The 26,782-nt window shown below is 39.8% G+C and overlaps 1 protein-coding gene across 16 annotated transcripts in view; it reads right to left on the bottom strand.

Moving 5' to 3' along the window:
• LOC6614473 (restin homolog) overlaps positions 1-26,782 on the bottom strand; it is a 27,616-nt gene extending 834 nt beyond the window's left edge. Inside the window, exons 1-15 of one of the 16 annotated variants that reach the window (XM_002038870.2) lie at positions 26,768-26,782; positions 26,368-26,702; positions 17,767-17,829; positions 10,029-10,148; positions 9,850-9,891; positions 8,252-8,407; positions 7,978-8,193; positions 7,747-7,912; positions 7,515-7,692; positions 7,248-7,313; positions 6,364-6,474; positions 4,077-4,187; positions 3,433-3,499; positions 1,913-3,369; positions 29-1,858 (exon numbers count right to left, since the gene is read on the bottom strand). In XM_002038870.2, coding sequence (XP_002038906.2) covers positions 29-1,858; positions 1,913-3,369; positions 3,433-3,499; positions 4,077-4,187; positions 6,364-6,474; positions 7,248-7,313; positions 7,515-7,692; positions 7,747-7,912; positions 7,978-8,193; positions 8,252-8,407; positions 9,850-9,891; positions 10,029-10,148; positions 17,767-17,829; positions 26,368-26,632 — 4,848 coding nt within the window. In that variant the 5' untranslated portion in view covers positions 26,633-26,702; positions 26,768-26,782. Of the gene's footprint in view, positions 1-28; positions 1,859-1,912; positions 3,370-3,432; positions 3,500-4,076; positions 4,188-4,269; positions 4,859-6,363; positions 6,475-7,247; positions 7,314-7,514; positions 7,693-7,746; positions 7,913-7,977; positions 8,194-8,251; positions 8,408-9,849; positions 9,892-10,028; positions 10,149-17,766; positions 17,830-22,745; positions 22,949-26,367; positions 26,703-26,767 lie in introns of those variants that run through there. The other 15 variants (XM_032723765.1, XM_032723766.1, XM_032723821.1 and 12 more) reach the window with 15 other exon arrangements.

The raw sequence follows: 26,782 nt of genomic DNA, 5'->3' as shown, positions 1-26,782 counted from the left end.
ACAATATTAACTTGAGATAGAAACCCACCTCCACTTCATCTCCCTGTCCGATCCTACTGTTCGCACCATTCATCTGAGCCTTAAGGCTCAGAACCTCCTTAGACTTCTCCAGTTCCAGCGATTCCAGCTGACGCCTCAGTTCCTTAGCCTCCAGATAAGCAGTCTTTTGGGCATCGTTGGCTTGACGGAGTGCGGCCTCTAGTTCCGCAACTCTATTTTGTAGCTGTTCCAGCAGCTTGGATTTAACGGAAGCCGCATCATCCATCTCATCAATGACTTTCTGATATTCTGCCAGCTGGGTGTCGAATTCATTACCCTTTTCCAAAAGTAACTGCTTTTGCTGAAGGGATTTCTGGAGCTCCTCATTAGCCTGCTTTAATTGGCTCAGTTGCTCCGCCAACTTGGACGTTTCCTCTTGAAGATTCCTTTCCTTTTGCTGGGCCTTTTCTAACTTATCCTGAATTTCGTTGTGGCTCTTCTTTTGACTTTCTAATAAAGTATTACTTTCATTAAGTTTACCCTCAAGTTCTTTAAGGCCATTCTCTTTTTGGCACAAAGCCTCTTTAAGCTCCCCATTGGCCTGCTCCAGTTGATGTAGTTTCTCTGTGACTGCCAGAGATTCTCCTTGCAGATTTCCCTCGTTTTCTTGAGATTTAACCAGCAACTCCTGGAGTTTCTTATTTGTGGCTTGTTGGGACTCCAACTGGGAGGTGGCTGCTTGGAGTTTTTCCTCCAACACCTTTACTAGTTCCTCAACTTTTACTAGGGAATCCTTTATGTCTCCATTGGCCTCTTGTACTTGCTGCAGCTCACCGGATAGTTTGGCAGCCTCTTCCTGCAATTTTTTCTCCTTCTTCTGTGACTCTAGCAATTGATCTTGGGTTTCCTTTAAGCAAGAAGTTTGGTTTTCCAGCTGAACATTACTTTCATTTAATTTCGTGTTCTGGCCTTCTATGATGGAACTGCTTTCCCTAACCTTTTCTTCCAAGTTCTGGACAAGTTCTTCCTTTTGCTTTACAGAATCTTGAAGTTCTTGCAAGGATTGGTGTAATTCCGCAAGTTGCTCCTTGTAAGTCTGAGACTCCTGTTGCACTTTTTGTTCACTTTGCTGAGTTTGCTTCAATTTCTCCTCCAGCTCCTCGATCTTTTTCTGTCGCTCTTCCAGTTGCAGATGGGTTTCCTTTAGTTCCTCCTTAATCCCAGTAACTTTTTCGATCAACCGCTCTGAATTCATATCAGCTTCCATTTCAAAGAGCTCGAAGATGTGATTCGTTTCACTCTTCTCCGCCTGAAGAACTTCCAATACAGTGGAGAGCTCCGCATTTGTAGCTGATATATTGGCATTAGCCACCTGGATGGCTTCCACAAGGGTCTTAAGGTCAGCAATCTTCTGCGCATCTTCGGTTGCCATTTTTTCCTTGTGCTGGAGCTCAGCATTGGTGATTTCCAGTCGCTCCTGCAGGTCCTTTATGGTCGTCTGTGTGCCAGTCCTCAGTTCTAGATTCTCCGTCTTGGCCTTATTGACTTCTTCATGAAGATTTTTTATAGATTCCTCGAAAGACTTTTCTTTCCGCTCTCCCTCTGCTTTCAGCTTTGTTTGAGAGTCTTGACTATCTTGAAGTTGCTGTCGCAGCTCCTGTAGTTCCTTCTCTTTTTGCAGCATCTCCTTGCTCCAGGCATCGGCTTTGCTGGTCAGTTCCTTGTGGCCGGTAGCTATTTCATCCGAGAACTTGGACAGCTTAGTGTGGAGAGCGCTGGAGGACGATCGTTCAGCTTGAAGCTCAGCATGTAGCGTATCGGTGATCTCCTTCACCTTATCTTGCAGATCAGAAGCCTCCGCTCGGGATTCCGCGTATTCCTGTTTAATTAAAGGATTACAACAACTAAATCTTCGTTTATTTCACAGACTTACCTTGTTGACCTTTTCAAGAGCTGCATTTGCGGCTTCAAGTTGCTTAGTTTTGGATTCCACATCCGTATGACATGAACTAAGAGCTGCCTGCGTCTCCTTCACTTCAGATTTAAGTTTGGTAATCTGTTCCCGCAAATTGCCTGACTTCTTGGTTTCCTCTTCTAGGCTGCCATTTGCTGCCTCCAATTGTTTGTTTTTCTTTTCCAAGTTTGATTGGGTGGATTTTAACTCGGACTGAGTTTCTTCAGCCTGGGACTTAAGCTGACTAATCTCTTCGTGCAATTTGGCCACAGTTTTGGATCCCTCTTCTCCAGATTCGGCTGCCTGTTGCTGGAGTTGCTCTAGTTGTACTTGTACGACCTTTAAAGCTCTTTCGAATTCAGCTGACTTGCTTAGGAGCTGCTGGAGCTCCTGCTCCTTTTGCTTTATGATCGCTTCCTTTTCATTCTTTAGTTCTTCCAAAGCAGTTTGGAGTTTTTCATGACCTAGAGTTTTCTCCTCTAATTGCTGTTGCAGTTTTTTAAGGGACTCACCAGATTCAACTAATTCTAAATCCTTCTGCGTATTCTGAGCTTTGATTTTCTGAAGATGAACTTCCGATTCTGACTGTTTTTTTTGGAAGTCCTCAAGTTCGTTTTGTTTTAAAGTCAATTGCTGTTCAATGGATTCTTTATCTAGTTGTATTTGATTGATTGCATTATCAGTCTTTTCCCTGACTAGTTTTTCCTGTTCCGCCAATTGCTTTAAATCTGATATCTGTTTTTTAAGTTGTTCCTTTTCCTGTCGAGTTTTCGCAGCTTCTTCTTTGATTTGAACTAGCTCCTTTTCGGTTTTCTCTAAAAGAGTCGATTTTTCTTCGGTACCCTCCTTTTGCAATCGAAGCATATCATCCAGTGCAGAACTATCAGCTTTTTGTACATTTAGTTGTGTGGTAACCTCATCGAGTTGCTGGGTTAGCTCTCTGATTTGCTCATCCCGCATTCGGACTTCGGTTTGAAGAATTTCACATTCGTCGGTTTTGTTAACCCTTTCGCTTTCCAGGGAATCGGATGCTGCTTTCAAGCTCTGCAATTCAGAGCTTAATCTTAACACCTCTACGGATTTTTCGGCTAGTTTTCGGGTGAACTCAGCCTGAGCCTCCTCAGCTTGCTTTTCGTTCTCCTCCTTGAGAAGTGTGAGTTCCCTTCGGAGATTCTCGATACCACACTCCGAGAGGGAGAATTTCTCCAGGGCCTCATCTTTGGACACCAACTCGGACTGTAGAGTGGCGATTTGCTCATTGAGGTACTTCACATTTTCCCTCAACCGCTGCTCCTCCTCCAGCTGTTCCGCAATCCGAGACTCAACCTCCTTCTGCTGAATGGTCATCTTTTCCTGCAGCTGGGCAATTTCCTCGTGCAAAACACCATCGCCTGAAGGCTGATCGGGTGGTAGTATACTTTGTAGACTTGGCGTGGCTAAGAAGGATGGTACCAAGTTATTAAGCATTTTCACTTGGAGTTTTGATTGTTATTCCTTACCGGACACCAGTTTTGTGATTTTTGACTCCAGATCATGGATCTTTTCCTTGTAAACCTGGGACTGAGCCTATTATATAGGAATTATATTATTAGTATAGGGGACCTAGTTATAATCTCAGTGTATGGAAATGTACATTGACTTGCTCTCTATTTCCTTGAAGATATATGCGTTTTCAATTTAATTACAGTAATATATTATATTTTTATTGGGATAATTAATATTTTATTGTCTAGTTTGTCATATTCTATTGCATTATTTACGATCTTCTAGTGCATGATATAATACTGAGCCACGTTCTAATCATTTTTACCTAGGAGAGTTTGTTTTTCCCTTACAGAAGCTAATATTTATATAGCATACTTTTGGATCCAGCAAATGCAATAAGCTCGAAAAACGTATAAAAATTCACGATAAGCTTAGTTGTTTGCAGCTTATAAAAATGAGAACGTTTTTTTTCTTGTTGATTATAGAACTGTTTTAGGGATTCACAATATTAACAAATATATCAAGCTAAACTGTAATAACCCCAAATATAGTAAACTAAAAATGTTATCGAAAAACATCTTTTTAACCCCACAAAGCTGTTATTAAACCTTTAAGAGAGCAATGTACATTTCCAGACAAGACTTCTGTTTGTCCTTACATTCATTTCATCGCCACAAAACTGGGCTTCATCTATGGAGCACTGCAATTCTTCAGTTTTCTTTCGTTCATCACCCAATGCCGACTCCAATTCAACGATTCTTGCTTTTAGCTGAGGGTCGAGGGGTCAAAGAAATAGGAAAGGAGATTAGCACGCAATTTAAAACCATAAATAAAACAACATTGGGAGATTCTAAGAATGTTTTGCATATTGTTAGTGTATTTTTCTTCATATATATAGTATTTAAGTGTATATCGTAATAACTAAACCAACAGCAAGAAAAATTCGCTTTCGTCAAAAGAATCGAAAAGTGTCAGTCAACTTTTCCTTTAACCGTTTTTTTTTTATCTTTTAAATTTCGTTTTTGATATGTTTACGCCAATCAAACCATTTAAGTTAACTTTATTCGTTTTGGTTTTTCGCTTGGCTTTCGTTTTTTTAGGGTTTCCTTTTTTTCCACTATTTTAAAGATCTTTAATTCTTTATTTGGTTGTATCAGCTTAAAACGCTGTGCAGACTTCAACTTTGTCTTCAGTGGTTCCTTTCTCGGTGCGAAGAAATGTAATTCAAAAATCGTCGAATCGAATAGTTTTGAGCACAATGGTCGCCCATTCCTCTCATCCGGATTTCTACTTGATGCGCAGCGGTGTGAGGACACTGTGCAGGATGCAGTGACTCTCGTGTTTTCCGGACCAGCCGCGGAACTCGCGTCGCAGATCGGATACCTTTATGCTGTGTCTCGCTATCAGGCGTCTCCAGCGATCCGCTTCGATCAGTATTTGCTATAAGAATCATACAAAAATAGTCTTGTGCAAACAGAATTTCAATGCTTAAGGACCAGCCTAATTTTGTTCAAATTGGTAGTCAGATTATCTTTTTGGTTTTGCGTTAAAAAGGATGGATAGATCGATCAGTGGATGAGAAAGGCTGGGAAATATGGATTTGGTGTGGCTGGGACCGGGAATTTCAGGTGATAATTTTGTTGCTAATTTAACACTCAAACTCAAAGTGCGCCCTGGACAAATAGAAAAGTCTAACACATATCTGCATATAAATATAAACACAAACAATTTATTGAAAACAAAACCAAACAGAAAGCACAAAACTCAATCATCCCAGACGACAGTCGTCTTCTAGAAAAGCCCCAAAAGCGGTTGCGAAAAGCACATAAAAGTGAACAGTCCCTTCTTCAAATGTAGGAAACAATAATAGGGTATAATTGTGTGCTAGATTTTTTTCTCCAAACGCAAACAGTGCAAAAGTGCTAACGAACAATGCAAATAATTAACAATAGTTTTTTTTGCGTTTTTCTTGCTGTAATTTCGAGATTGCGTACATGATAATTTAAGTGTAGAAATCTGTGTATCTGAACTGAGATGAACCCATGAAAGCTTATTTTGTTATCTTATATGCATATGCAAGTTATTGATAAATAAAAAATTTTGCGCCAGCACAAAATGCAAGAAGAATAGTAATTATTATAAAATGTATGTATACAAGTTGATGTAAAATCAATTTAGTTTGTATACATTTCAGCAATAACCTTAACCCATTGTTAGCCGAATTTTGACCGAGTTGCTGTTGAGCCCCCAAATACCTTTCATGCCTAGTTAAACTTATGAAATTTGTACTCTTCTCAGCTTTTCAAGTTAATTTGATGAATCAATTTGGGAAAATGACTGACAATTGGGAATGAGTTGAGTGTCTTCACTGTGGTTAAAGAACAAAACATAAAACATAACGTGCCAAAAATTAGATGAGTTTGAGTTAAATCAACAACAAATCAAACACAAGACAATGATGGGTGGTAAAATCATAAAAAACAGCTGTGTGAAAAGGGGAAAATGGTTGTGTGTGTTTGTTTTGTAAACAGCCAGAGCGCGGGTGCAATGCAAAAATAAAATCAAACGAAAACAAAACACAATTAATCGAAACCGAAACTGCACAAATGACTGAGCAAACATTGCAAATTGGACCCGAGTTAGCCAACTGGAAAGAGTTTCTTTTTATCGCAAAACCAAACTTTCTTTGGCTTGGCCCGCTGCTGCTGATGCAGATGCGGCTGTTGCTGCTGCTGCAGTGGCTGTCTGTTGCATGCTGCTGCTGCTGTTGCTGCTATGGTTGGTCTTGTACTGGTACTGGTGGTAATGCTGCTGCTCAGGGTGGTGGGCACCCAGATGTGTTTTTGCTGTGGAACCTTAACCCTCGACTTCTTGCCGGGTCGATAGGGTCGCGATCTGTCCGCATAGGGCAGCGGTGCGTACATGGTGTCGGTGAAGATAATTACCTCGTTGATGTTCTTCTGCAGCTGCAGCGCCTGGTTCTGGGCATCCTCGCGGTCCAGGTCGCGCTCCACCATCAGCTTCTCCACATGCTGTTGCTTCTCGCGCAGCAGATCCTACAATGTCGATCGATCGACCAAAAAATAAACAGAGCACAGAGAGGACAAAGCAAGCTTTTATGAGATGCCTGGGCACACGAATAACGATACACAAGAAGTAGAGATATAGGAGGATATAGATACAGATTCGGATACATATATAGTGTGTGTGTATGTACAGGTGTATAGGGTGCGGGGCTCATTACTTTATTGTTGCGTTACCTTTTACCGGCGACAGCGAGCACACACACATGCAAATAAAAGCAAATTTAACAAAAACATTGAACAATCAACACTTGAACAGCGAAAGCGTGCAGGAAGTATTTAAATATATTTATTGTACATTGTGATATATATAAACCAACTCAAACACATGGCATAAAATGCATTGAGACTTAATAGGCATACATTTATTATTAATTTACATAGTTTGTTTTGGTGGGAGTTTTTTTTTTTGTTTCTGGGGTGTGTCTTTTGTGTGGGTTAGGGTGTCTTATGTTAGTTATATGCTTACGGACTAAGGGTTAAACCACATTTATACAGAAGAGGGCACAGATCCATTAACGTCAAAATCTTTATACATTTTTTTACCCTAATTTGAAAAATCTTAAGTTCAATAGCCAAACCATTAATTGTACATACAATATTTCGAAACATTTTAACGTTAATGGATTGAGTTTGCTAACAGCGACTACAGCTCGGCAAACTAATAGTTTTTAAGAGCGAAAAGGAAAAACCAACAGCGAATACCATACAATTTATTTGTGGATCTTGTAGATGAATTAGCATACCTGCATGGAAAATTGACTTTTCGGCGTCGCTAAAATTGGCTTAACGGGCGTGCTCGACTTGCGCTGCTAGGAACGGAAGGGATTTGCGATTAGATGTGGAACGCGTTAGTATAAGGGCTCAAAAAAATTTAACAAGTAGGTTGTTAATGGGTAAATTATAAAAATTAACAAAGAACAGAACCAGAACTTTAAACGGTACTTGTGTTTTTAAGGTACTGTGTGCGAACTGGGTGGTGGGTGTGATCCTTTCGAGGTCACCGCTTATACCTGAGCATTCATGCGCATGCGCGACGTGGCCGTGGTGGCGATGCTGTTCATGGTGCCAATCGAGGTGAGCGACTCCCTTGATCCGGTCCGGGAAAGACGCGTCTTCTTGGACGACGGCGACAGTGAAACCTTCGCAATAGGTACAAACACACCGTACTTGGGCTTGCACTCAAAGTATCTGCAATGGGGATGGATCAGCGCACTTGGATCTTATAAATTTTCATGGGTATACCTGATATCATCCACAGTTCCATCGTTTTTACCGCTAGGCTCATCCAATTCGACACCGCACCAGTTGCCGGGAGCAAACTGTGTCTCTCCCAAATAGCGTAAGATACCAGGACGACTGCCAAATCCAGAGGAGACAATCACACGATCACCCACAGCCATTCCATTCTCTAGAGATAGAAAAGTTTTCGTTAAGATTCTGCGCTTTATCCACTTCGTAGATCCAATAACTTACTGCCTCCAATGCCGGGACTGCGAAGCATAGAGCTGCGAATACTCGCAGTTGGGGAAACCGTGCGCGATCTCTCTGGGGAGTTTTTGGCCAATGGAGAGGTCGGCGTCTGGGCACCGGCCATGGGATATGTGGTAAGACGTGTGAGGCGTGAGAAAATGCCTCGTTTCGGCTCGCACTGGAAGTACCTTTTGCCCGACACACAGCCATCGTTTTTACCTAGTAAAGGCATAGACTTTTAATAGGGCTCTTAAGGGAGAGTATGGACCATTCTTACCATTGGGCTCGTCCAGGACAACACCAGCCCATTCGCCGGCAGCAAAGTGTGTGTCTCCAATGAAGGCAATCTGTCCGGGACGAGTGCCACCCAGCCAAACCCTCTGGCCAATGATGAACTGCTCTGTGTTTGCTGTCAGAACGGCGCTGCTGTTATCTGTCCGATGGGAAAGCAATAATATCAAGTTGGGGGGTCCCATTAGTATCAACCGTTAAGTCATCAATCATAATACTGTCTAAAAAAATAAATCCTAAAATTGGCTAGACTGCGTTTTCATTTATCTCTCCAATACAGATTATTTTTTATGTGTGTTCCACTTGGGTATGATGTCATTTGGCATATTTGCATATCGCCTGCTCAATGGAAAACCATTGAGAACGATCCCCCGCATAATGAATATAAATTATTTCGATTGTAAACTTGACATTTGCAAGCTGTTCAATATTCCACTTCTATGCTAAAAGTGGCAATGAATTCTCTCCGATTTCACTTTTAAATACCCATTTATTTTTACTGTCTGGGGGGAAAAACCATTAAGTGGAAAATTACAGGAAACAAGCGGATTAAAAAGCTAAATAAAAATTGCATGCAGCTCAGTGAAGTCATAACAACATTTTGCCAAGTTTGGCTGTCGTGTCAGTTAATTTAATTTTGCTGTTGACTGCATCCACCCACATCTATTAGATATGGCAACTTGCTCATAATTTTCGCATTGCCGTTGCTGACATTACACTTCAGTTCATGTAAAATATATTGGTATTTTATTTTAAATGCCAATTCATTACTAAAAAGCATATTGCCTAACATTTAAAATGAAAATCGAAGGCACTGGATATTACAATATATTCATTTTTTACTTTATACATAAATTATTTGTTTTATCTTAATATACCTTTCCCTAAACAAATCCCTTCACTAAAATTTACATAAATCCAAAAACTAATAAGCTAAGCAAATCTTGTTTAAAATGTTTCCCATTTACTTAAATAATTTTTCATATTTTTCATGGATTACGTTTCCTCATCAACTAAAACACTAAAAACCGTAACGATCTTGCCCCAAATTCATTAATCCACAAACTTGGCCAATTTAATTTGGCAACCATTAGACAAAATGCGCATAGTTAACCCTATAAAGACCTTGACTTGATACATTAATTCAGTGTAAATATTGTCACAGCAATGGCTCATTAGAGGCGCAATTACGCCCACAGTGAGAGGTTTAAACACGTTTGCAGTGGCTCATTAGGCCTTGTTGGTTTGACAATACTTGGGGCTACCGAAGATGCCGAGATATATGCCATCTGCATGGGAATTATTTTGACAGTTTGGCCATAAATTTGCGCTCCTAACGTTTCTGCACAATGACCATTTAAGGAGCGAGCAACTGGCCTAGATGCATAAACGCCAGCCACCTGCGCAAATGCCTATAGAACCAGACACGCTCTGCAGATGCAAGACACAGCAAAGATATTTTCAGTACACGTAAACAAAAAAAAGAATAAATTAGTTATAAAACATGATTTGCCACAAAGCTCCCCCATTAAAAAATCCTGTGCGTTGCATTTATGTCCACCCACAATCGTAGCGAATGCTTACCTGAGCTGCGACGCCGCCCAGTGGCTTCTAGATAATAATCATCTTGGCGTTGGAAAACAGCAAGCAGTAACGAAACCAAAACAAACAAACAGAAAAGATACCGATACAGATACAGATACGAAATACCATTTAAAGATACATGCTGCTGGCACAATGGCGATGGCGGGCAAATAACTTACAAGATGCGCGACTTCCAGCCTCCGATTTTAGCGAGCGTCTAGCGGGCGAAAAGCGATCCCAGTCGGATGTGGGTGAGAGCGAAGATCGCGTAAAGCGCCTGACAGTCTCTTGATAGAGATCTATAGACAGGACGGGTTTGTAGATATACAATGTATACAGTCGCCCCGAATTTCCATAAAATGCATTGCAATTTTTTAGCAGTTCGCTGTGTTTTGTGGTTGTTAACTGAGCAAGCCGTGCAGCAAGTTTTCCTGACATTTCCCCTTTTGTTATATATGTATATTACGTATATATATAGATATATATATATTGGTTAAAAATTAGCGCATTTGTGTTAAGCCCAATTCGCTGTTTCGGGTTGTGAAAGTTTTTTTTGGCAGCTTGTGTGCTAAGGTTTCTTGTCTTTAATAAGATCTTGGCCGCAAGCAGTTGTGGTAAAGTTAGATGCCAGCACAAAAAATAGCGAACGGTAATCTGAGATGTTATTAAGCTCGAAATATATGTATCTATAAGTATGGCTTGGGTAGAGAGAAAGAGTTTGGCGTGTGCTTGCTATATGATGTTAATAAAATACGTTTATAAAATTTCTCCAAATAAAAAGTTACCTCACCTATTTAAGTTTTTTTTTAATTACGAGAAAAAAACCTAACATGACGTGCTATAAATTCATTTTATGAATAAATAAACCATTGTAAAATGGTAAAAATCGCTTTAAAAAGTCCCTTTGTGTCTTTCGCTAAATTGTTTGTGTCCAATTCTTTATTGATATTGATGTGTAACTTATTGTGCCTCTTTTAACTGCAACTTTCAAAATCAATTCATACTTTTGGCAAAACTCCACGAGAAAGAGCTATAAAAGCATAAATCAATTAAATTGTCGACAGTTTGGTAACGTTTTCAAAACCATTGAATGACAGACAGCAGCGGATTTAAAAACACAATTGCAGCGGACAAAAGAAATGCTGCCGAAAAGGAAGGAGATCGAGAAAAGATTTCAATTTATCAGTTGCACGAATTCGGTTTCCGCTTACTTTTTAATGCACTGGAAAAAAAAAACAACTGGCAAACTAATAACATGAAAGTTTAATTTTATATTATGTCTATGAAATAAGGTACTTTACTATTATATGTCTATAGAGTAAGATATTTTACTATATATCAACCAATCATTTCTTAGATTGTTTGTGTTGTTCATTTTTTTGATATATCTTAATAATTCCAATTTTTTTTCCTGTGCACTAACGCCATCTTCGTTTGTGCGCCATGAAAACCCCAGCGGGTCTACGTCATGTAGTTAATTGTGTTTTTGCCAGTTGAAATTGCGTTTATTTTCCCCTTTTCTTTTTTTTTTTATTTTTAATTTTTCTTCATTTGTAATCTACGCCAGACATGCTCTTCTGAGTACGAGGAGTGTGTTGAAGATGCCTTCGACTTTTGGCTAATCAACCGATTGCGTTGGCCCAGCCGTGACATGACATGAGTTGGCCAGAGCAGCCGGCTTGGCTTCAAGGTTCAGTTGTGAGTATATTGTATCTGGCAGATATACGCTGGCATTCGCTACCGTTCGCCGATCGTGCAAGACAATTTGTTATTATTTGCTATTATACATCATGACGGTAGCAATTTATTTTGTGTATCCTACATGCTCGTAAAAACTTTTTTTTAATTATCACAATTGGGCGTTGTAACAGTTTGTTGTTGTGTATTTTTGTGAGATGCTCCCTTTTTTTTAGCAATTATTTTCAAAACTTTCACTTAACACTGGCTTTGATGTTCTCTGCTCGTATTTTATGTAATGGCTGGCAAAACAGCAGCCAATGCCAGGCAATAAATCAGACTTGACTTTACCTTTGCTAATTGAAACACCTTTCCCCCCGCCGCACTTAATTTGCAACATTTAACTGTGAAAAGTCGTCATTCTAAAAATACGCACGCACCTTTTTTTTTTTTTTTTTTTTTTTTTACGAGTAACTAATTCTATTTATTAAGATTTCAAAAGGAATCGTTCAGTAATTCCTCTGAACTTAACCTAATGTGTGATAAATATAAATGAGACCAAGTGGTATCTTAATTATAAAGTACAAAAGAAAATGTAATATGTTATGTTATCCTCCGGGTAAGGAGATCGCTGGGGTGTACCCTCTTCAGTCTTCGGAGAGAGATGGGATCAGCTAGGATAGTTGCTAGTCGGTTCGGGTGGGCCATAAGCCTGTCGGCATAACGGCTGCTGTGGAAATTAATCTGATCCCCAAGAAGGGTAACTTTCAGATCTCTTTCGATGACTATGTTCGTCACGTACCAGGGGAGCCCAGATGCGTGACGTGCAGCTCTTGACTGGACCACACGGAGCCTATTAAGCTGGGATTTGGCGGCAGTTCCCCACACCTGGATGGCATAACTCCACGTTGGAGCGAGAATGGCTTTGATTAAAAGAGCCTTAGAGCTCATTTGAAGTTTGCTGGAGTGGAAGAGCCAGTCGAGCTTTTTTAGCTTCGCCAGTGACTTTGATTTGACCGACGTGATGTGGGCCCCCCAGGTCAGTCTCCGATCTAGATGAACTCCTAGGTAGCAGTGCGATCTAGCATTGGTGATAGGGCTTCCATTGAAGGTCAGATCTGTGCAGGTTCCGGGTCGCAGGGAAAAAGTTACACAGGCTGACTTTGAGGAGTTAATGGCCACATTCCATTTGGCAGTCCATTTTTCGATTGCGTGCAGCCAATCCTGGACCGCGTTGGAGGCAGTTTGCAGTGAAGGATGAGACGCCAGCATGGCAGTGTCATCGGCGTAAGTGGCCAGGAGCAGCTGAGCCGGGGGGACTTCGGCGTTGTTTGCGGGAGATGGCATGTCAGCAGTGTACAGGGTGTATAGGAAGGGCCCAAGAACACTTCCCTGTGGAACTCCTGCATGAATCTCCTCCAGGCTGGATCGAGCATCACGCACTGCAACGTCGAACGTCCGATTAGAGATGAACGATCTCAGGATGGCATAGTAGGGAGCAGGAAGGAGAGTTTTCATCTTGTATAGAAGGCCCTCATGCCACACCTTGTCAAACGCTTGCTTCACGTCTAGAAAGACTCCGACCGTGTAGAGTTTGTGCTCGAAGCCATGCGTCACCTGGTTTACCAGTCGATGTATTTGTTCAGGGCAGCCGTGGGACTTCCTGAAACCAAATTGGTGTGGAGGTATATGGTTCACTACTTGCGGCAGTTCCATCAGGCGGGCTAAGAGTATTCTCTCAAAAATCTTAGAAAATGTTGATAGCAGGCTGATTGGGCGATATGCATCGATTTGCGTTGGCGGCTTTCCGGCTTTAGGTATCATAATGATACGTGCTCGCTTCCATTGCCTTGGAAAGTGCCCTAGCCTTAGCATGGCATTAAAAATTTTTACTAAGGCTAGGACTCCTTTGCGTGGCAGAGACTTCGCAGCACGGTTGTCGATGCTATCGTAACCAGGGGTTTTCTTGATGTGTAGCGCCTTCAGCTGCATCATGACTTCCTGCGGAGTGGTATGCCTAATGGGGCGAGCCGGTACAGTCGGAGCGTCCAGAAAATTATTGATTTCTACGCGGTTTGAGTCGTCTGTTAGGTTGAAGGGCAAGAAGGTGGAGGTCAGGTGCAAAGCAAATGCCCTCGCTTTTTCATCGTCCGTCTTGAGCCAGAGGCCACTTTGACTCAGGATGGGAGATTGAAACATCGGCTGCCTCTTGATATTTCTTGTGAGCCTCCATAACGAGAAGTTGCTGTTGTTATCTGGGCCAATACCCTCAAGCAGGGTATCCAGATTATCTCGTCGGGTCCTGGCTAGCAAACGATGCAGTCTGTTTGTGGTACTAGAGTATAGCTGCTTGATGTTCGGATCTCCTGTGGCGATATACCGTCTCCTGAGGCTCCTTTTGTGGGAGAGCAGCTCCCTAGCCTCCAAGCTCAAGATGGGAGCCCTCCTTGCGGTCGTGTGACGAGCTTGATGTGGGGGAGGTGTGGCCCTCCGTGCTGCTTCCGCGATTGTAGCTACGAGGTAATCTACATAAGCTTCCAGACTACTGCATGTGTCAATGGGGATGTTGAGATCAACTGTGGCCTCGATGTGCTCCTTGAAGGCCACAGTATTTGCAGTAGGTGACAGCATTTTAGTGACACCTTTGAAAAGCTGAGCGTCTTCATCCAGTACAAACAGCAGGGGGAGATGGTCAGACGACAGTTCTGTCAGGGTTTGCACGTTGATTTCTTGCTGTCTGAATCCTTTGGAGATCCCGAAATCAATTGCACTTGGAGTGACACTTGTTCGAAAGGGATAGCAAGTAGCTTCTCCAGTTGCAACAATGTCAATACCTTTGCCCGCCAGAGCGGAGAGCAGCACCCTGCCTCTAGTGCACATCCTGTAGTTTCCCCACCATCTGTGCTTTGCGTTCCAATCACCTGCCGCTAGGAACTTTGTGCCAAATTGAGAGATGATAAGCTCAACGTCAGCCTCCGTCCACCTGAGGTTAGGAGGACAGTATACTGAGGCAATGTTAAAAGTACCCCTGCTAGCCGTCAGCTGGATAACTGCTGCCTGGATGTGATTTTCCGACAGGGTGGAGAAGAGTTGATGGGAGATGAGTGATCTAATAAGGATCGCCGCACCTCCGCGACGGCTGTCATCCGGGTGGTTGGCAGTGTGGAGGGTAAAGCCAGGAATTCTAAAAGTGGACCGGGAAACGAAGTGGGTTTCCGACAGCAGGAGGATGTCGATTTCGTGAAGTTCGATGAAGGCGAGGATCTCATTGGTCTTCGAGGAGGCCCCATTGGCATTCCAAGCTGCTATCTTAAGAGGACCCATTTTGAGCAGCAGAAGGGAAGGTGCGATTTTGCATGAGCAGTTGCATTAGTGTTTCAACTAGTGACAACATCCTGTCAAGCCTAGAAAACAGTTGTTCCAGCTTAGACTCAAGGTTGGCGCTTGCAGGGGGGACAGTAACGGCAGGCTTGGCGACGGGCTGACTTCCTCTGACTATACTAGCAAAGGAAGGCTTACCAGACATAAGGACTGGTGGACTGGGTTGGTGTACTCCTCTTGCAGGACCAGAAACAGAGGGTTCATTGACTTTCCGTTGATGTTTGCGGTTAGAAGCCACTAGCAGGTATTTTTTGCAACCTTTAAAGTTTGCTGCATGGGGGCCGCCACAGTGAAAACAGAATCTGGCCTCGTCCTGTTCCAGCTTGCACTCTGCAGTGGGGTGATTTTCTCCGCATTCTCTGCATATATAGTGCCGAGAACAATATGCCTTGGTATGACCATAGCCTTGGCACCTGTGGCATTGAATCGGTTCCGATTGTTTACGGGGTTTCTCCCAAGTTACCCTGTGCCTACAGACAACCGGTATGCCCTTTACTTGATTGTTGTTCTCAGCTTTTTTGAGGTCAATGAACCTCATATTAAGAGGAAGAGAGGTAGCCTTGTTGCGCGGAGTATAAATCCGTACAACGCACGCACCTAGATGACAAACAATTTCCTTGCAGTTGACATTCAGTGTCAGTGCTGCTAATGAACTCATGTATCTGACAGATGAATCATCAAAGAGCACCGCTCACCCGGCCAACGCCAAGTGGAGTGTGTGGCGCCGCCAATAGTTGACTTGACTTGGCCAAAGGCAACCCGGGGCCCGGCTGCGACCCACTTTGCTCACGATTCTGGCCAAAATGAAGCAGCCAGGGAGATACGATACGAAATCGAAAACAAATATTTCGCCAGCCATTTATGGCCGATTGATCGCGCGCTGACCGGCTATAAATCAGCCAACAGAGCCCAACAGTGCTGGTCATGTCAATAGCACATTATCTTCGGAGATGATTAAACAACATTTAATTAAACTAAACTGTGCAGCTCCGTGCACCGCCATCCCGATCTCCTCCTCATCGATACTAGCCCCCTGTGTAGGTTGCAATGCAGTTCTGAGCGATTCGTAAGTGGCTGTAATGTGGGTTTCTACACGGCAAAAAAGTTTGCTGCTCACATAGAAAATTGTAACTAGAAGTATCTTAGGGTAAAAGCCTGTGTGTGCTTTTGACACTGTTTATTGCCTATCCCAACTAAATTTATATTTATATATATTTTATTGCTTTTTACGCCAATTTCTGCCAGTTTTCCTGCAGCTTTGGCTACCCACATGTCGAGTAGTTTTTCACAACCCCACAACTCGGACTGCGCAACTCGGACTTACATGATTTTTCGTCATGTTAGATGCAAATCCATCTGCGAGTCTCTGTGGAAAATGCCGACGAAAACTACTTATTAGCTGCTGATTGGCGATCTCTAAGTCCTGATCACTGTGGGCTGAACTACCATTTCAACTGAACTGCACAAGTTGTTACAGTGAAGCTTATACTGACGGAAACAATCTGGGTAAATATAGCACGTTTATAAATAAAATATTTATTCAGGGGTGTGTCTGAAAGTAATTTACTTAAAAGCCCTGATTTTATCTTTGCATTTCCTGGCATCTTAAATTAGTGTATTCCAATTGTTATACATTCGCCTTAAGATATGGCCACTGTGCCTGCTCTACCATTTTTTTTTCAATTGATTTAATTTTTACTCATTGTTCTGGGCACACAATAATTGCATCGACAATGCATATATCTGAATATTTATTTGCCATTACTTTAAATGCTAAATGTTTTCAACAGGGATCTTTGTGCGACAAACTAGAATTTCGCCAAATAGAAAACTGGTTTTCCAGATGAAGATGCTTACGTGAGCTGATCGAGCTGATCGCTTAAAGGCGTGTCCCATATATTATTAATTATATATGTATACTATATAGTAAATACCCAAAAAAAAAAAAATCCGGTTGAGTCGCGTATTTCGCATTACAATTAAAATTTGTTTAAGTTTAGAACGTGTTTCGAATGCGAAACAATAAAAACACATGTGGCAGAAGGGCAGACAAATGAATGAACATTCCAATGAGCCCAGAAACTATAAACACGATTTTAGCCTAATGAAGTTGGCCTACGGCTAAGGTAAGAAACTATTAAAATTATGACTGATTACGGTTGACTTTGATGGGTCTTTGATTGGTAAATAGATACTATCTGTGAGCTGTCGGAGATCGTGAGACTTGACTTGACATTTTCACAATCTGAGGGAAGATGTTGCATACACAAGTAGATAAGGCAATGAAATGTGCCTGTTGTTCGTTGGGAGATCACTGAACCAAAAGTTATGGCAGGAAGGAACAGTGTGTTTTTCAGGGTTAACACAAATTACATTGAGGTATTCGAATTGTCAATTAAATGGAAATGATTACTGGGTCAATATAAATAAACACGTCTGATAAGATACAATATGTCTAGAGGTATACAGTTCCATTTCTAAAGAGTTCTGCAACTAGGTTATTGGCATAATATTATATCTCCAGTTCATTTTAGTCTAAAAGTATAACTCGTACATAGTTACTTTCTGCAAAGCACTGTAGTTTCGTATTTTTCATGTGTTTTAATTTGTTTAGTTTATATAAAATATAAAATGCATCGATATTGTTATGAGGTCGTTAAGCCTAATTCCGAAACGAAAAGGTGTTAACACAGATGTGTTAATATCGCCCCCACATCAGCAAGCAATTAATTGAATATTAATTGTAAATTAATAATGTCATGGGAAGAGATTAAATGAAACGCATTGAGCAGTAGCCAAGTTAAAATAACAAATGAATGCATACATAAAAACATAAGTGAAACATAAAAATATATTTACCTGTATAAGCCGAATTGATCGAACTTAAATTGTCATCGCTTTCACGACTCATGCTGGCGGCTTCTAAAAATGAAATGATAAACATAAAAAGAGAAAAAACAAGCGCAAGGAAAGCGCAAAGTGAGCATGGCAAATTAAACAACACACAACATATTAACTTAAAATTAAATAATAATTACAGCTAAGGGCTAAGCCGAACGAATTCAGGCCATGGTAACGGGCCAAGAAAGCTCAGCTCAGCCAACAAAATATGTTTTCAAATAAAAGGCAAAAGAAAATGTAAAGTGCAAAGTGGCAATTAGCTATGGGTCGCGCTGGCAGATCAACCTCCCCACCCCAAAACGAGTCTTATTTCATTTTAAAGAGATTAGATAACTGGGAGAGTGTTCGGTGAAGGTTTTCTTGGAATGGCTACGAAAAAATACAACTTATAGGCAGCTTTGCAAACCGTTTCCGCAGACTCAAATGTCTGCAGTTATCTACAATATATTTTTAACTCTTTTGTGGTATTTTTGGAGAATTAAAAATTCGTTTAGTTTGGCATGAACGAGACATAGATATAAATTGGTTTTAAAGTCTATATAAATAAAGATATCATCAAAATAGTCAAGTTAAACGCGCAGACCCTGATCCACAATACTCAATGACTATAAAATTGATCTTATAGAATTTCCCTTGGCAACACAACTTGAAGACGTTTCAGCAACATAAATTTGCATTTTACCGAAAGCAATCCATCAATATTATGCAAAATCTGAAAGAAACAAGTTTCTTTGAGAGAACGAAACTAGACACCACCACTTAATGACCTACAAAAAAAGCGAAAGAAAACAGAATTTTAAACTCGAGAATTGACATTTGACTTTTCCACCTGCAATCAATATTTATTTACCATACCCATAATTAACAACCTTACGAGGTAAGTTAGGTAAATAAGCAACTTGAGAGTTTTTATATTTTATTTGTGAATAATAATTAATATTCCAACGGACGCGTGTGTTGTCGATCTTGAGATAAGCAGCAAAAACAACTTAATTATTGTTTGTTTGCTTTTTTAAAATTATGAAAGAGACTCTTTAGAAACTTATGGCTAAAGAGCCACTGCAAAGAATGCTGAAAGTAATTTGGTTTGTATTTGGTCAGTTGCCATAAAATATTGCTGTTGTGCAACCCACGCATAATTCCGATTGGAATTTATTTCAATGGATCGCTCGATCGCAAGCCTAAAACAAGTGGGCGTGTCGCAATTTATAACTGTATTTAAAAGTTCAAAATGGACATTAATGTCATAATTAAAGAAGAGCCCATCATCCATCATCTCAATTGGGAATCACTTAAATTTTATCTATCGTGGAGTTGGTATTAATTTTCTTTGTACTTTAGTTAGTATTTGTTTATTGTTTTTAAGCACAAATCTTAAGCTTTCGGGATAGAAAAACGATTTCTCCTAATTCTCCATACCTCATTTATACATTTTCGGCCCTTGAGCGATAATAGTTAAATTGTTTACTACAAAAAAATATATAAAAGTACGCATTTCTGTTGAACATTTTAACTTAGCACTTGAGGCTATTCCAAGCGAGACTTAAGTGTTCGGTCCGAGAATTGTGTAAGTGACGTGTTAATTTATTTGACTTTTGCTTTTGCTGTTCTTTTATTGCAAACGAAATAATTAAAAGCACTGAAGTGTAAGCAAAACAATGGGCAAAAATGGTGAACACAGAAAATAACCACAAAAATGAGGAAAAGTGATTAAAATTGTTGTTTAATTTTTATTTGTTAAGCATTTGAGCTGAACTCCGCTGCTATTTGATCAAACCAGGAATATTAAAGAGAGAAATGTTAAAACATGTATTTCTTAGTTTGTTAAAATTGTAATTCCTTAAAAAAAAAAACTAATTTCGTTCTATGATCCATTCACTTTTCTTAATGAACACTGCCATTAAGCTTACGAAAATAGTGTAGTCCGTAAATTCATTAGAAGCAGAAAAGTATCTCAACAAAGAAAACAAACAAATATGCTGGCCAAAACTAAGCTAACGAAAAAAAAGAAGCGAAACAGAAATGAAGGTTTGTTTACACGAAAAGCCACAGAAAGACTTCGGTTCACTCAGTTGTGACAATAAATCATTTGAAAAGATTTTCAAGCAAAACAGGTGCAAACTGAAATATCATTTCATAATCGAAAAAAGAAACCGGGTGCGGACCATAAAAATTAATTAACCAAAGGTGGTTACACCTTTTTCAATTTTTTCCTCTTTTCATTACCGATTTGTGTTTAGTCAAAGAAACGGTAATTTAATTGCCGGGGAAGTCAGTGAAAAAAAGTAAAAGGCGCCGCCGGCGGAAAAGCAAGGAAACCGGCGAAACAATAAATAAAAAATCATTTTCGAGGCGTGTGAAACGCAATTAGGCGGGGAAAATTTACCGCAATTAATTGCTCCTAAATGCGTGTCATACAAAGTGCAATGCAAATTAGCTGGGCGCAAAGGTGCGTATACGTGATCAAACAGCATCGCGCATTACTCATACGCCACATATACCACCCACGAAAGGTTGCCAATAGTTCTAGAACAAATACCAAGCTGAGCTCATTGGGGAGCTTCAAAAACATATATATATATAGAAATATAAATCAAATATAACATACGCTAAAGGCAACAATAAAATTGTGTAAACAAACCGTCTAAATTGAGTGGAATGACGACAGATCATTATTGCCGCTGGCGGTATCCACAGCAAATATATAAAAGTATATAGAATGTGTTCGGAAGTTAGTGCGTAATATATATAAAGATATGGGTATGTATTCCAGTTGGACAGATGGGATGATCAGTCTGTCAAGGTGATGCCTTCAAAAGGCTTTGTGACATCGCTCCCACACGCCCACAAGTTTTTACAGGTGGATTGTGTAATCTTTGTGTGAATATCTGGTTCTAAATACAAAGTCTCCATATTTTCATTCCATTTGTGTAAGCAGCAGCAGCCGCGAAACTTTTGTAAAATTTCCTATTAATCAGCTTTTACGTTTTATCAATATTTACGTAAAATTGCTGAGTTATTAAAATATGAAGCTATATACAAATTTTTACAGATGAATATGAAAAAGAAATATTGAATATAAAAATTATGTGGGTAAACATATAGATATTTTTACATGTGTATATACTCAGTTTCAAGCACTAATCATTCCAAAATAATTCTCTATTTTTCTTTATCAGATTTTAGCTCAAATTCCTCTATTGTCAAGTACACATTCCAGCAATATAACTGCCATTCTGATTCTCTGTTATTTTGGAAAAAATCAGCATCCAGTATGAGTAACATTTTCACTACCTAGCGAAATAATGTGGCAATCTTACCGGTCAGTTCTAATTCAAAGATAGCGTGGCAACAGCAAAAGCTGAAGAGTTTTTGGCTGGCAATTCCGCAGTGGAAGTGAGAATGGAACCCAAAATAAAAATGTGTTCTCCTTATCAAAAAAACCGCTCCATTTCTGCGCCGGTTTCAACAAAACAAAAAATAATAATAACAGCTGATAAAATACCAGTTAGCAATAACAATGCCAAGGCAAATGACAGCAAGCCACTTGGCCGGGTCCAAAATGCTCAGTCAATTGAGCGACAAAATGTGCGTTATGCGAACGGAACGTGGCGGTGAAAAGAAAGCTGCAAAACGGGAAGAAAGTTAGCTGCAGACAACTAAATACAAAAATTGAAATTTGCATATGGTGTTGGCCGTCAGTAGATTTGGCAATAAGACGTCAACGGCGAGCCGCAAAACCACAAACAAATGCAAAAAAAACAGCAAATTGCACTAAAAATCAAAGTCTTAGGCAATATGCAAATATTGCCGCTGTGAAAGTCATTCCATTTCGCATATATATGTACGTATTTTTAGACCGATCAGCGTTTGTGTCTCTTTCAGTCAAAATACGAGTCAGCAATAGCAAATTTGTATATCTAATTAGCGGTTAACCGCAAATTTTCAATACAATCCGCAAGCGAACTGTGTTATTGCCATTTCGGCAAATAAACTTTTGTTGTCGCTTAGAGTTTATCGTAGATATCGGAGATATAGAATGCCTTAAGGTTATCTCGGCGATTTAGCCGACATTTCAATGAGAGAGAGAGGTTGAAGACACGTGCCCATTTAAAAGTTTTTGTGCGTCAATTTACTTATGTAAGTGCTTGCAAACAAGAAAATGCGGATGCCAGCGGAAAATCCGTAATTAGCTACGTTCTCGGTAAACCGACTTCCACCGGCTAATGGAAAGGCCCAAAAGTACATATGAGTACAAATGCCAAGGGCCAAAGCCAGCCTTTCAAATCGTTTCTTCTGATTATTATCAAGTTTTGTTTTTATGCGCTTGAAATACACCTATGGATACATTAGTTATATTAAAAAAAACCAAGGCTTTCTGGCAAAATCTGTTCCAAAACAAAAATAAAACTATTCATTCACCGAAATATCGCTGCCATTAAATTGAGTAGTCATAAATGGGCCAAGCCCAACAAAATCGGCTGAGTGATAAGCACCAAACCATGTTATAATTTAAAGGAGAGATATCAACTAGCGCTGTATCTTATCTTCAAACTCAATAAAACCAAATTAAACAAAACAATTGGAAAATTTCTAGGTTTGCCTAAGACACGAAATTAAATAAATATTTATGAGGCCACAGTGTTGAAAACCAAAGCAAAGTTTCACATAGGAACAAAAGAATAAATTTGTTTAACAATTGGTTATCAACCAGACCAAACCAAGGTCAAAGGCTGTCGCCAGAAATATGAAAAACGTAGTTTCCAAAAATATCTTGCACTGCAGTAAACCCGAATCCTTTTACGGAGTCGACAAGGACGTTGAAAAAGGTTCACAAAACTTATGCCTTTACAGTTCTTTTTTAAAAGCCTCATATTTTAATTGGAGTTTTCCAATTTAAATAACGACATTTGCAATTTGCTGTCGCACCAAATCACCTTTTGTGAGTTGTATAACAATAAGTGAGTCTCTCTGTTAAAGCTGGCTTCTATTTTGGATTTTCAATTTCGTTTGCGTGTTCACTATATAAGCTATAGTATAGAGCCGATCAAGTTCAATTGGTTGCCATCTGAGCTGCAATTCCGCGTCTGAAACACGTCCGCCTCGCGAAAAGTCGATCAAGTAACTGAACGTCGAGAGCCAATCGCGAAGCGAAGCCAGCGCAAACTTTGAGATACTTTTTTTCGCAGCGAGAGAGCGGCGAAGCCGATTGCCAATCCGGTGCCGAAGCTTTGTTGGCCAGTGTTTAATAGCAGACACTGTGGCAATAGCTCCGCACTCTCGGTGTTTTTATTGAATAAACGTCGCGTAAAATAAGAGCCGTAAAAAATGTTTTTATTTTCGACTTTTGCACGGACGCGCAAACTGAGTTAATCCGGCAAACAAAGAATTGCCACATGGCTGCAATTGTATTTTCCCTTTTCTCGATACCATATTGATCGATCGCTCAATGGTTTTTAGCACTTTATGCTATGCATAAAAGCATAAAAATAATTAAGCAGATAAGTCAAGCGTTCGAAAAAATGGGATTTCCATTGTTTGGTTTTTTAACAATCAATAAATATGGGCTTTGAAAAAAATACGTTATAGTTCTATTAAATTAATAAGCACATCTATATTTTTTTTTGATTTCGACTCTTAAGAAATCTTATGTGATCCTATATATTTAATAAAATTATTTAATATTTAAATATTTATAAATTGTATTATTTTAAATTTTGAAATTTTTGTAGAAAATAGGATTTATATTATTATATTATAGAAAAGCATGTAAGTTTTAGAAAATCATCATTTTTTCTTTAAAGATTTTTGAAGTGGCTTTTGAATGATTCGATAGTTTTTAAGCGCGGGTTGTGTCTAATCATATATAAAGTTCTCACGTAGGAAAACAGATTAAGAATTGCTTGACGAGATTGTAATACTGAATTCCAGATACTAAATGCCAGTTAATCAGAATCAATTATTTTTAGATTCATCTATGAATCAGCTTTTAAGACAATGCACAAAAAATCGCATTGAAATGCAGAAGAACTATAACAAATACATAACATATCAAATCGAATATGTATAAATTCCTTTTAAGAGAAGATACTTTTGTCTGTTGGCTGAAACCCGAGACGTTTTCGGCTTAAATATGCAACACGTGTCTTCAATTATAAAGATTTCAACGACTTAATGATGTGAAGTCAAATAAGTGAGACAAAAAGTGGTTAATCATAACATCAATATTGACTCTCCCACTAAGTCGGTGATGTAAACAGAACTGGGCTCAATCTAGAATCGAATGGAGTAATCCCCCGCCAGACGATGCTCATCCATTAGACGTCAATCCCCGAACGCGATTTCGATTCAATCTTAATGCGAAGACAAATGAGCTTTCTGTTTTTATGGGTGGGAGAGAGGCTCACTCCACTGTTGTTTCCGATCGAAACCAATAAAAGTGACATAAGCTCATCCACGAGCACCACGACCGCAATCCTCATATCAGATCGACTGAGAACGGAACCCGGCATCAAATGCGCAGCGCAAAAACACCTCAAATGATCTGAACTCACGGGCAAGCTAGAAGATACGTTTTGAGTATGTTTTCTGTGTCATCGCCAGAACAAATTCAATTAGGAAACGACGACGTAGAGATAGATTGCCGGCCGGTCGCCAGGTTTTCTCGAGCTGAGTAGATTTTCGCAGACTTTTGGCATTGAGTATGGCGGGCAAATGACGGCAGATAGTCAAACAGTCCGTTCCAGAATGCTAGGAGAGATTTTAGAAAGCTGATCTGGGCAGCGGATCAAGGCGCTCAGGCGCTTGGAACGGATTTGGCTTTAAGCAGCGCGTCGAATAAACTACTAATTGACCAAAGTAGTTCAACTATTTGGGACATCTGGTATATCACTTCGTTTTCGTTAATAATTGGCCAAATGCGGAATAATCTCTTTAATATGCGGATCAACACTGGCTTATTTAAAACAAATCAAAGAAGAAATACAGTAAAACTCACACATGGAAAAGAAATCTTGCTAATAAAAAGCGAAGCTATCAAAAAGAACTAGACTTTCATTAAGCTAAGCTAGCAGCTTAATTTCTTAATAAACGCTAAATAAACAACCAATAAACGATTTTCAAAATAATGTATAAATGAGCAAAGTTGGTAATTATATAACAAAGTAGTTACAAAACCAATCTAATGCAAAGTGATAATCTAAATGATCACAGTGCTCACAGCGCCGTGTAAACTATATCTATGGGTGCAAATTAAATACACCTCGTGACTCAGTTTTATCTGTAACCTCACACTCATTACACATTTTTGTGTTTTTGGGTAAATTTGCAGGGATGATTTCTACAATTTTGCGGTTGCATTGCGACTGTAAATCGGATATGGAACGTGTGTGCCGGCGAAGTAGAAAACCCGTCAATCGATCCATGGATCGTTTGGCTGATCGTTTGCTATATGGGCCAGTGGGTCGTCGCATTTTGACGGCTGCGGTGCGGTTACGTGCCTGACATGAGCCACATTGGGCGGATCAATTAAATGGTAGCAGCACTTGCCTAATTGGCCATAATTCTCCTTACCAAAAAAAAAAAAAAACACTTTTCGGGGCAGCTCTATAATTATGATCGAGAGTTGAGAGTGGGCGGCAATTTGTTTTGTTTATTTTTTGACTTGTGCGTTGGTGTTTCAAAACGATTAAATAATTGAGTGAAGTGAAGCATTTGTTTACCAAACGAAACATTTGACGGTGGGAATTATTAATGGTTTCTCTTTAGTAAGAATTTACACTATCTATGCGAGTTCTCGCCGAATAATTGCAAGTTCAATGTAGTGCAAAAAGTGCACTCAAATGGGGTGGGGTCAGCGTATATGTAAGTATATTTTTAGCAAGTGAGTGGGTCTGTCATCGTTTCCATTAGATCATTGCATTCGCTTATGGTATAAAACAATCTACATCTTGTGGGTGCACATGAATGTAGGCGGATGCTTGACTTGTTTGAGCCAAAGATGTAAACACAAAAGTAGTCAAATCTTAACAATGTCAAATTCAAAAGTGCATTTTTTAAACTCACCATTCTTTTTGGGCTTCTGTTTTCCCACTTGAATGTGGGCACGTTTTTTAATACTACCCTTCATGAGTATTTGTTGATAGTATAGTCGGTTATACTATTGAAACATATTTTACTGCGTTGTTTTCCGGAGAGCAATTCAATTTCCAGACTTCTTCCAACGGTTTTATAAGTGAAGAACTCGCGTATAAAAGTGGAAATCGGTAAAAACCCCCTTTTCTTGAATTGTGAAATTAATGTTCTTTATTGAGATGTTAATATGTATGTGGCAATGCACTGACAATGTTTTCAAAGGGGATCTGGTTGAATTCCCATTGGTGTCCAGATGTGTCATATTTCTATCTTGCTTTAAATTCTAGCTTGTAAAGTGGATGATAATTAAACCCGGGGGATAATTTAGACCTTTAACTACTTTCGAAAACTGCTCTTAGTCACATATTTGCTTTGAGCAATAATACTAACTGGTTTGCGTTGTTGCACAATGCGATTTGGACTTACCTCTTGGTGGTGGACCGGATTTGGGCGTTGTGTGATTGCAGCACGGTCTTCCGATTTTGGAAACAGAACCCGTCGATCCAAAACTAGATGGCGCCTTCATTTTGCTGGGCTGCGGGATTCCGGTACCAGAAGTTGCGGGCGTGGGAATATTGGATCTGACGGGACCCGGTAATTTGGAGGCAGTGGCTCCTGGTTCCGGGTCCGCAGTAACTGGCGATGGAAAAGGGGCACTTGCCCCGCCCACAGCGCTCGTATCATCACTCATTTTTCACTTTATTCTTAATACTCTTCACTTATTCGGACACACGCGTATTAAAAGTAAACGATTTAAAAAACTTGGGGGAAAAACAAGTATAAAAGAATAATTTTTGGTCGAATAAATTGAATGCTGATCACTTACCTTAACAAATATATG

Source organism: Drosophila sechellia, chromosome 2L (assembly GCF_004382195.2).
Source record: "Drosophila sechellia strain sech25 chromosome 2L, ASM438219v1, whole genome shotgun sequence".
Lineage (NCBI taxonomy): Eukaryota > Metazoa > Arthropoda > Insecta > Diptera > Drosophilidae > Drosophila > Drosophila sechellia.
The sequence above is the reverse complement of the archived record's forward strand: the minus strand, read 5'-3'. Positions and strand labels throughout refer to the sequence as shown.